Source organism: Raphanus sativus, chromosome 7, assembly GCF_000801105.2.
Source record: "Raphanus sativus cultivar WK10039 chromosome 7, ASM80110v3, whole genome shotgun sequence".
NCBI lineage: Eukaryota > Viridiplantae > Streptophyta > Magnoliopsida > Brassicales > Brassicaceae > Raphanus > Raphanus sativus.
This window is the reverse complement of record NC_079517.1, coordinates 9607213-9619028: the sequence shown is the minus strand read 5'-3', so window position 1 is coordinate 9619028 and position 11816 is coordinate 9607213. Positions and strand designations below refer to the sequence as shown.

Below are 11816 nucleotides of genomic sequence, written 5' to 3'. Positions count from 1 at the left end.
TTTTAAATATTCATATTAAAAAGTCACTAAAATCCGAAACTAACCGATTGAACTGATGGATGACTGATATGTAATCTAATTTGATTGAAATTGTAATAGTTTCATAATTTGTAATCTTATAATCCAACTTTAAAGTTCATTATTTTGTAATTTATGAAATTATGATGTTTTTACAAAATTTTAAAGAGAAAATAATAGATATAAAATAACTAAGATTAATTATTGTATTATTTGGAAACATTGATAATAGTATAAAAATATATTGTTTGGAAACATTGATAGTAGTATAAAGAAATAAGTATATTGTTTGGAAACATGGATAGTAGTATAAAGAAATGAACATTAGTGACTTAATATATATTTAACTATAAAGTATAAATATGTATTTAATTTAAAAACTTACGAAATAAATGTTAGGTCCAACATAATGTTTCTGTTTTAATAAGATAGATTACATAATTGTTAGTATAACATTTTAAAACAAATTTTTTATATATTATTTTAAATAATTATATTATGTGATTTTAATCGTCTATTATATCACAGTGTATCATATAAAAATCTAATATTTATAACTAATTGGACTTATATTATAAAAGTGTTATACTAACAATTTATAAATAAAATATTTTATATTTTATCTATATGATATATAAATTGATTTTGATGTGTGATTTTTATTTTATTATTTTTATTAATAAATATAGTAAAATATTAAATGTTAACAAAAAATCTATTAGGAAATTTATTTTGGTTAAGATTCATTCTATTAAAGAAATCTATTATTTAAATTAGGAAAAGACATTAAATACTTAAATATATCATTTAAATAAGGAAAATACAAAATTCTCTACTATCTTTGTTACCAAACAAAATTTAATTTTTTTAAAGACTCCTATCCCTGTTACCAAACAAAAGATTAAAGTACTTCTACTTTAATAAGATAGATACTCTCTCTTTTTCATAATAACTATTGTTTTAACCTTTTTTCTTGTTGCATAAAATATGTTATTTTACAATTTTAATATAAATTATATTTATTTTTAACTGAAATTAATTGTAAATTGTATTGATTTTATGAATAATTTTATTTATCTTAAATATTATTGATCAAAAATGTGTAACTAATAACAGTTTACATATATTTTCGTCACTTTTTTAATCTGTGCGAAAAAATGTTAAAATGACATTTATATAGAAAAAATGAGAGTATTTTTAAGTTATATCAATATCTTCTGAGGGACAATTTTTTACTTGTAATTCGCATCACTGCAGCTTTTAAGATTGGACATTTTTTGTCTGCTTTTCTGTTTTTCGAGTTAAAATATGTTCTTGTATGATATCAAAATTTTAAGATATTGCTTACTTTGTGCAAACATAGAATTAGTAATGTGAATTATGTCATAATAATTGTAGGATAACCACCATCTTTCTCGAGCTCTTCAGATACCGTGGGATCATTAATGCAGTCTAACTAGGACCGGATCAACATCTTCCTCTGGATCATATGGGCGCTATGGATATCAAGGAACCTCCTGCTCTTCGAACACAGAACCCTCACGCCAACTACTACCATGACTAGAGCACTGGTATCGGCAAGGGAGTGGACGCTAGCGCAGACGACATTACCAGCACCGACGGGATCGATCATTACCCCGATAGCAACGGAACCGACCACACCCGATTCAATGATCTCTTGCTTCACTGACGCTTCTTGGATCGCGAGTACTAAACATGCAGACCTGGCTTGGATTTTTACGGATCAAGACAAGAAGGAACTCAATCGAGGATCGGCGTCAACGAATCATATATCTTCTCCCCTCATGGCTGAGAGCCTGGCGATTAGAGCAGCGATGCTTCATGCCTTCACTCTCGGCTACACAAACATCTGGATACACTCAGATTCTCAAGAGCTCGTGAGAGCAATCAATGGGAAGCGAGGTGCGATGGAAATCTATGGAGTTCTATCGGACATCGTCTCCTTGTCTCTATCTTTTTCTCTTTGTCGCTTCACTTTCATCTCTAGATCAGAAAAAGGATCTGCTGATTCCTTGGCAAAATCTGCTCTCTCTTTTAGGCATATTGGGCCTAGTGTTGTATGAACCCATTAAGTTTTCTTAATCAATTAATCAGTTGAAAAAAAAAAACTAGGACCGGATCTAAGCATATAGGCAAGTGAAACATTGGTTTTGGCTCTCAAAATTTTTGAAATTTTTTTACACAGGTGTACACCTCTAAATTTTGAAAAAAAAGAATTTACTAAAAAAAGAATTTCCGGGTCTAACAAACATCCGGGCACGGCGTACGTAGACACCCGAATTTCACCGTTAATTAATCTAGAAAGTACACTTGCATGCTTCACCAGTTTGTTTAAGCCAATTGGAATAGGCTTAGAAAGTCGCTATGGGCCGCTTTTGTTTGTAATTCTCTGGATCCAATAAAAGTAAACTTTTATTCTAGGGCCGCATTAAACATGTAACAAATCCATTAAATATGCACCATAATCTGATCACAAAACCATCGATGGTAGATGGATGTAATGGTCGTGTGCAATCATGGCAACCAGGGTGAGCAAAAAAACCGAACCAAACCGAATCAAACCGAACCAACCGAACCGAATCAAAACCGAACCAAACTAGTTATGGTTTACTTCGGTTGGTAAAATTCTAGAACCGAATTAACCAAACTGAACCGAACCGAAACCGAATCTATAAAATAATTGAAATGCCATTCCTATTGCCTATAATATTTATATTAGGTTCAAAGATAATAATCTAAAATAAGTAGATTACATTTTAATGTTTGATTTTATGTTTGGTTTTACGTTTAAACACAAAGAAATTATTGATTTAGTTCTATACTGGATTTAATTCATATAATTTATTTTTTATTTTCACCAACATGATAATTTCATGATCATGCATTGATGTTTCAAAACATGATTTCTCTTAAAAGAACTAAACTAAGAAAATTCGATTTTTAATCAAAAAAAAAGAAAATTCGATTAAACTGAACTGAAACACAAATTAAACCGAACCGAAAACCGAATCAAACCAAACTAAATATGGTTTACTTCAACTTGAAATTTTTTAAAACCGAATTAACTAAATTGAACCGAACCCTAATCGAACCGATAAAATAACCAAAGTGCCCACCCCTAGCAACTATAACTATGATGTAATCCAACACGTGATGTAAAAACATGTGATACTTCATACTTGCAAACTGCACAAAAAGTAAATTCAAAACAAAATAATTCAATCAAGCATGATTCGTCCACCAAAATAGAATCTGGAAGGACTATCCTACCATCTGTAACGTTTATGTATCTTTTTGAGGCACATGCCTTTTCTGTTTCATCTGAAAATGCATTCTAACTCGTAATTTCAAACCCTTAATACTCATTGAGTTTAGCTTGTAACTAGGAGGTTTTAAATTACGAGTTAGAATGCCTTTTCAGTTACTATATTTACTATGGAGGCTAGGGAACCATTACTACTTGGTCAAATTCTTTTTGCATTTTTGCATTTAACTAGCGTACTGATGACATCATAATCTGGTAGTTTAAGAGTCATGATAAAACATAGGACGGAAAGACTATGCTTAATTCAAAAGGAGAGTGGTGCACCTAAAGCACTCTACTTTCTATAAAAATAAATAAATATCACGTCTTTTTTTCTTGTTTTGTTTTGTTTCTTTGTAATGGCGAAAGAAAAGACTGGCTTCTCCACCCAAAAAAGGCGAAGATAGTTGATATGTTAATGATACATGAACAGAATTGAAGGGGGTTTATTGAAACCGACAAAACTAATTTTCTTTTTCCCAAAACAATCTTTAGAAGATTTTGGAATGTTTTAGTTGAGGACAAAATTATGATCACTACTCTAATCGGGGAAACTGGCCTAACCATTCTGACTATTTTACTCGCCTTTCTCCTACCGAAAAGAATCCTTAAAAGTCAAACTGTACAAGTAGTTATGTGGAAGTATTGTTAAGTGATTAGCTAAAAAGTTGGAAGTGTTTTACATTATGTCTAATGTTCAACTTCATGAATATATAATTTACAGATCGTTGAAATTGAGTGTACATAGATTCCATGTGGAATTGATGATGTAGTTTGAATAATTTAGAAATCATTATGCAATATGCAGTCTGTCAATATTTTCGGATGTTCCGATAGATATGATTGCATGCAATGGTGCAATGGATAAGTATCATTCCGCCTTTCCGTCTAGAGGACTACCCACGACCTTTTACTTTTTGAAGTTTTTGCTACTAAAGGCAAAATCGTTTCTAGGTGTTTTCTCCAGATTCTTTGAAAACCACTTAAATTTGGGAAAAAAGTTAACGATCGTTGATTACTTAGGGTAGGCGGTAGTTGCCGTCCAACCAATTCAGAGCATTTATATCGTTATAGTATCTTAACAATAGTCTTTTAACCAAAATAATATCATGTTTTTAATAATTTAATTATGTATTCAAAAATTTGACGCATACTGTATGATTTAGGACTAACTAATGAAAAACAAAATTTGTTTGGTCTATTGATTTCTTTCGCCATGTGATAAATGATTCATCATGTGGATAAAATGTAATTACTGACGTCCGTTATCTGCATAAAGCTTTTATAATGTACACACGAGACACGACAGTAAACATTTTAACTGATAAAATATTTGTGTTGTTAAGTTCAAAAAAAAAAAAATTTGTGTTGTTACCATGAACGGATGAACCGGAGATGAATCTGATTTTTGGACCTTTCAGTCTATGATTTACTCCTTTATAAAAAGAAAATAAAAGTTTTGTTGACCCACAGGAGTAAACAAGTTCTAAATGATCTCAAATTGCTATATAAAACGATATATACAGACTAGCACATATATGAAACCTACCACAATATATAAAAGAAAATAAAGAGAGGAATTTTTTTTTATCCAAGTGATGATGACTCGTTTCCGGTTCTGCTCCATAAAACAGGAAGCTCCCGTCCACCATCTCCGGCGAAACTCACCTGCTTCTGCACATGTTTAATTATTACAATTTGTTATTTGTCACTTAACTAGTATTTAGTTTACAAGAAAGAAAATAACGTATAATTAGCCAAACAAACCAACAAAATATTAGTTGATGATCGAGAGGATCTCCATCATTGATATAAGTATGATTAATGTTTGACTATATTTATATAAAACAATTTTCGTTATCATGCATCTATGTACATATCCATATGCGATGCATTTAGTTTGTGCATATTATACATACGCCATACTCACGTTTATAGATACGTTACATATACCCAAGTGGCCTAGCCAGTGGTTACAATTAGGAATTATCATCAACTTCTAAAGCAATACAGGAAATTTAAATTATGTTTCTTGTCTTGTTCATTACTATATAAATTCTACTCTATTAAACTAATAGTTAACCTATTTGCTTAATTCCCTGATGTCATCCATTATTCCCAAAACAAAACCCGATTAATTGATAGTTGACATTATTTACAATTTTAAACTTCATATCTTTTCAATATATCTTTTTATCAAGTTTCATATCTCATCTGCTTATATCATCAAAACTATAGATTCAGATTCTATTGAATTAAATTGTCAGTTAAACTGATTTTTAGCTATTTTGTTGAATAGCAAATAGTTGAACTTTAAGCCTTTGACGCGGTAAAATTATTCTGACCAAAACCCAAAATAAGACCAAGAAATCTTTTGAAAGAAATATTAAATACCTCACGTGCCTTAATCTCTCCGGCTCCAAGTTTCCGGTGGCTCTCACCGCCGCCAATCTCGCCGGATCTCTCCCTGTAGAGACTTAAAATCTTATCGGCGATCTCAGAATCATCCTGGCTCTCCTCCATAAACTTTGTAATTTGAGAACGAGGCAGCCTAAACCTCACGCTCGTTTGTCCAGGCCCAAGCCCAAGCCCATCGCCGCCGTCGGATCTACCGATCGCCACGTCCGAAACCGTTCTCCGAGAGAGCATGAGCATCTCCAGCCGCTCCTTCGCCCCGACGTGAATACCTGACATCACTCGCCGGTACGGAAGCTTATTATCAGTTTCCGACGTCTTCTCCGGCGGAAGCTTGGGAAGCTCGACGAGAAAATACGTCTTCTTGGGTTTCAAGAACTGGCTCGGCTCGAGCGGTTTCGAACGTACTCCGAAGTGTTTAACAGCTTCGGAGTCTAACAGCACGTAGCCGGGATAATCCGCCGTTACTTCTCTCGCCGTCGCCGGAGTTTTAATGCGGAAAACCTCGCCGTCTATTTTCATCACTTTGGCTCTCTTTCTCTTGATCGTTATGCTGTTTCCCATTTTCTCTGCTTTTTGTTACGAGTGGATGATGTGAAATGTCATAAAGCGGCAAGATGGTGTATTTATATATGATAGAGGTTTGGGTTTGGGTTTGTAAACTTTTTTTTTTATTAGTATGTGTGAAGCTGCGAAATTTTACAGAGATTCGTTCTAATCCCCTTTTTGATAAAAGTCTTTAACGTTGAAATATTTTTCATAACGTTTGAAAAGAATATTTATGTCGGTCCATGCTAAATTCGTAATGCATCTAATAATGATATTATTACAACTTTTGTTTGTTTGTTAGAGACTGTTTGTTAGAGACTTTTAACAGGAAATCTAGAATTAGCTCGGATATTTAAATGTTTATGACTGTAACTACCGCTAAGTATTTTTCAAGTTTTATGGTGTTATTAGTATATAACATTCATGGCTCACGTAGCCATATTATAATGTAAGAAATATAAAGAAGACGAAAAAACTTATATTAAAAAGGTATAATTTTATTTTATGCTCATTCTTACTCACTTACGGTTGAAAGCTTATCTACTTTTCTTTCAAAAAAAAGAAAGCTTATCTACGAAAATAATTACTTATGAATATTTTTTTTGTCAAGATTACTTATGAATATAATTTATGAAATTTTGGTCATAACAGTAAAATGTACAAAATAAAATTACTTATTTATACGAAAGAAAGAATATGCTTATATTAAATAGATCAATGTTTATTATTCATAATCATCAGTTAAGATTATTATTCATGTTTCAACCAAAAAGACTATTTCTCTATCTTTTTTTTGATCAAAAGACTATTTCTCTATCTATAGTCTAGACTTAATTGAATAAGTAAAACAAGGCAACAGGGTACGGGTACCGGGATGTTTGTTAGTGGTCAAACAAAGGATCCTGCCTTTACTATTCTTTAGCACTCCACATAAACTTTTCTTTTTGTCAAAGCACTCTACATAATCAAATGACAAACGTAGCCATCATTGCTAATAAAAAAAATTCTTTGATTAATAAATCTCAAAGTATAAAATTTATTAATTATTTTTAAAATTTTCTCTTATATATCAACTAAACTATATTTTAGTTTTACTATATTTATTGGTATTTTGTGTATTAAAAATACATATCTTAGAATATATATGCATTTTACATGTAACTCAAAAAATAATGCAAAAACGTAGTACATAATTTCAAAAAATACCAATAAATATAGTAATACTTATACAAATATATATATATATATTTATTATAATTTACAAATTTAATAAATTACATATATTTTCTTACAAATATTATTATATTATTAATTTATGTCATATTTTCAAATGGTCCAACCTAAAATAATAAAATATTATTTAATTATATTTTATTAATTTATAGAGTTTATGCAAATGGATATAAACTAAAAGTACTTTTTGTAAGATTTCCGCTTGTAGAAAATAACTACTTCGTATTTATTAATTTATAGTTTATACTGTACTTAAGTGCAAATGAAGGCAAATTAAAAACGCTTTTTGAAAGAAAAAAAGAACATTCTGCTAGTAAAAATAACTGACTATTAAATTTAGATAGTTACCGCGAATTTAAGTTACTTTTAACTGAAAATTTTACTTTTACTGTGGTAGTTTAGTAGGCTTAGGTGAATATGTGGCATCCGTTGCTAGGCATCTCTGATTTTTGTAAACAAGAAAAGACGGTTGAGAACTTGAGAAAGTTAACCAGCTATTACAAGACTCATATATAAATTTTGACTTTTGTGTGAATCTAAAATACAGAAGGCCACATTAATCATATGATGTTGGCCCATGAATGATGCCTACCAATACCATGATGTAGATCAGTACTTCCAATCAAATCAGTAAGATATAAATTGCAAGTTCTTGAGAAATAAAACATTTTTTGGTAACATGTATATACTAACAAATTGCAATTCTAGAATTGGCTCCCATAATTACTTGAATTTACATTATGTTTATCTATCAGGTGCACCTTTTATTGCGTCAATCCTCTTATTTACGAAGAGTTGCACTGGTGAACCACAAACTTTTTTTTTCTCTTTTAAGTAATTTCTATGATCCAATCCAGAGGTATTCAATTGGACACGACTTGTAGCATATGTTCTAACGCAGCTGAAACGGTGTGCCATGCCTTGTTCACATGTCCTCTGGCTCGAGAGGTTTGTGATAAGTCGAATGTGAGGTTACCTAGTGAAGGGTTCTCCAGGAACTCTGTTTTTTTGAACCTGTATCATTTGGTTGTATCGAATGGTGGTTCTCGAAATACTCAGACCAATGGTACTTTCCCCTGGATTATTTGGGAAATTTGGAAGGCAAGGAACGCTCTAGAGTATGAAAAGAAGCAGACGGGCTCTATAATGGTGCTTGAGAAGGCTACAGAAGCGGAAGAGGAATGGAGGTCTGCTAACAATAGAGAACCTGCACCGTCGCCGGTCAGGTTATCCAACAACAGTAGCCGACAGAGATGGTGCCCTCCTCAGTACGGGGCTCTAAAATGCAATATTGGTGTGTCCTGGGATCAGACTACGTCTATCAGCGGAGCGGCTTGGATTTTGCGTGATAACAACGGAGCAGTACTGTTACACAGCCGACGTGCCTTCTCTGGAGTCTCTTCTCTCATGGAAGCAGAGCTGTGTGGTTTCTGGTTTGCAGTGGAGAGTATGGTTTCTACCCGTCAACGTAATGTCATTTTTGAGTCCCACTATAATCTAGCTCGTGAAGCTCTACTCAATCCTACAAGGTTTCCGAGTCTGTGCTCACTGCTTAACGAGATTATATCCTTATTTCCTCGTCTTCAAACCTGGCAAATGGCGTATGCCGGTATGCGTATGTTCAACGTAATCGTCCTGCTACAAGGATTGCGGACAGTGTGGTTGGTGATGGGAGATTCACTTCATATATACATTGCGAGGGGTGGTCCTAGTTGGCTACTTGTAACTTTGAATGCTGAAGCGTCTGGTAGCTGATACCCCTTTGGTACTTGTTTCCTTGACCTGCGTCTTGTCATCCTTGGAGCCTGTACTTCATTCTTTTTCTCCTCTGCTAGATGGACATCTACTGATTGTCTACTCTACAAATTTATTTCTTAGTTCCTTTTCTTTCTTCTGTTTCTTTTTAATTTTGTTCTTCAGCTCTCCTCCTTTCCTGTTTTGGGTGTTGCGCTGTACTTTTGTTTCTCCGATTTACGTTTGAAATAGAAACCCAGTGTTAAAAAAAAGTAATTTCTATGATACGCCTATGCACTAGATGCCACTGGAGCATACTTATGCACACCTAGGAACGGATTACTATTCTCCCCTACAATATAAAACATTCGATCAGTGGCTGCCTAAAATCAAACCAGAACGCTCTGTTTTAAAAAAACTCAGGCACAATACCTGGCACTTTTTAAAGCTCCCTCCAAATCTATGAACTCCCACACCTATCCCGTAATTTTAGATACTTGCAGAAAATATATACTGTCACTGTCAGTGTGTTATTAAAGAGTTCGTAGTATGCTTCATTGGGCTAGTTTGGTAAAACCTTGTTATCTGTAAGTTCAGCTAGATATCTCAGCTACTAGGTTTCTCTGGTTTCTTCCATTTAAATGGCATATAAAATGACTTTACTGTGATTCCAAATACACAAAGCCACATTAAGTAATACGTATGATGCTAGGCTATCATGTTCATGTATTCAGATTTAAATTACCGGTTATTGAATTGAACAATTTGTTAACACCTATTCACATTTAGGCCAGTAATGATAATCAACTACATTCATTTGCCGTATTGACATGTTTGTTGTAGCAATGATAGAAAAAAATTAGATTGCAACAGATTCAGTATACTACTACGGACAACCCAAATGTTTTACCATAATTTTGAAAAAGTGTTGAACAATGTGCTTTTCGCTTCTGCAAGTTGAAAGAAGAAAATATGATGCATATTAAACAGCACTGGCCAGAGAAGATACATAAAAGTAAAAAGAGATATGATATCAAATGTAATATTTTATTGAAATTTCAATGTGTTTTACAACTCTTAATTTGTGCATGTTCATTAGTTACAAAGAAAGGAGCAAGAATCAAATCTCTAAGAGTCTAGACTAAGTAAATCTATCAGCAGACAACTGCACTCGCAGCAACCATAACTGGCTTTGTCGATTCCTTTGCAGGCGCTTTTCGTGGTTCGGGCATACACTTGACATGAGCTATAGGACCAGACCCGTTCATGTGCAAGTAGACAGCATCTCTGTACATCCAATCATCTTCTTCATGGCTGAAAAACTCTTCCAACGATTCCAAGCACAACGCACACATCTTCTGGTTCTCGTCAGCATGCACCATATGTTGCTGCTGCTTCTCCTCTTCTTTAGTCTTCTGGGTTCCTCCAAAAGCAGGTTTAGCCCCTTCGACCGTCGCTCCTGTTGCTGCACTGAGCCAAAGAGACGAGCTCGCAAACCAATCACGCGACTTCTTCGGTTTCTGGCTCACCCTCGTAGTCATGGCCTTGGTCGCGTCTTTAGCCATCCTGTTCTTCCTAACATGCCAGTCCATGTGCTTGCTGTGCTCTTCTTGACACTTGAATCTAACACCACACGACGAACACTGCCTCGGCATGTCGGAATAAAGAGACTTAACAACAGATTCATGTCGCACGTTAAGATTAATTTTATCAAAATCAAGCCCAAGATCACATTCTTTCTCTTTTTCTTTGTTGTTAAGAACGCTAAGTAAATCTGCCAATTCTTTGCTCACAATAGGTTGTTGTGGTAACGATTGAGACACAACAGAATCCATGTTTGAATGAGTCAAAGGCATTGAATTTGGCAAATTCGTAAACACGGGTGGTGCTTGAGAAAGTGGTGGATTAGCATTAAACCGGACTCCGGTTACGTCACGGTTTGTGTTGGGTGCGAAATTAGGAACCCATTCCGGTAACGAATCGAAACCGTCAAGTTTGCGATAAGGCAAAGGAAGCGGAACCGATTGGGGATTAGGGTTTCCATAACCGTAAGGTTTCTGATAATCAGCGTTAGATTGCGAATTACGATGGGTAAAAGTAGAGATATTACTCGAATTAGAATTGATCACATCACCGTAATTAGAAACCCTAGACAAGTTACTATCATCATGTTGATGACGACGATTATACAGAGGAGGAGTCCCCGATTGGAATTGCGGTTGCGTCTGGTATCTGGGGCGTTTCTGAGGCGGCGGCGCGTAACGGCTTCGATCCTCCTCTTGGAAACCTCCGATTCTTCCGCCGTAGCCACCGGGGTTGTCGAGCGGTCTCTTCAACGTGTTTCCAGCGTGGCGATGGGTGTTTCTCTGATGAACGAATGAAGACATCTTTGAGATTCAACAGACGTATGAGTTTCTCTGAACGATCAACAATGAAAAAAACCCTAGATTTGGATTTCGTGTTTATGCGAGAGAGAGAGAGAGAATATCAGAAAATTGCGGATGAAGTAAAAGAAACGAATGAGGAGACGCAGGCAAGAGGG

The 11816-nt window shown here is 34.3% G+C and overlaps 3 protein-coding genes across 4 annotated transcripts; 1 reads left to right on the top strand and 2 right to left on the bottom strand.

Annotated features, from left to right (window-relative positions):
• Window positions 1-4745: 4745 nt before the first annotated feature.
• Window positions 4746-6445, bottom strand: LOC108816962 (uncharacterized protein At1g66480). 2 transcript variants are annotated; one of them, XM_018589535.2, is made up of 2 exons: window positions 5747-6445; window positions 4746-5017 (listed from the first exon to the last, which is right to left on the bottom strand). In XM_018589535.2, exons 1-2 carry the CDS (start codon window positions 6320-6322, stop codon window positions 4931-4933), a joined length of 663 nt encoding a protein of 220 aa, XP_018445037.1. In that variant the 5' UTR covers window positions 6323-6445; the 3' UTR covers window positions 4746-4930. The 2 variants fall into 2 exon arrangements, with proteins under 2 accessions (XP_018445037.1, XP_018445036.1); XM_018589534.2 differs by having other exon boundaries at window positions 5738-6433.
• A 2241-nt stretch (window positions 6446-8686) lies between these two features.
• LOC108815327 (uncharacterized) lies at window positions 8687-9295 on the top strand. The gene has a single exon (XM_018587966.1). The coding sequence runs from the start codon at window positions 8687-8689 to the stop codon at window positions 9293-9295; it is 609 nt and encodes a 202-aa protein (XP_018443468.1).
• Window positions 9296-10302: 1007 nt separating this feature from the next.
• Window positions 10303-11789, bottom strand: LOC108816954 (polyadenylation and cleavage factor homolog 5-like). The gene has a single exon (XM_018589525.2). The coding sequence runs from the start codon at window positions 11659-11661 to the stop codon at window positions 10429-10431; it is 1233 nt and encodes a 410-aa protein (XP_018445027.1). The 5' UTR covers window positions 11662-11789; the 3' UTR covers window positions 10303-10428.
• Between the last annotated feature and the right edge of the window lie 27 nt (window positions 11790-11816).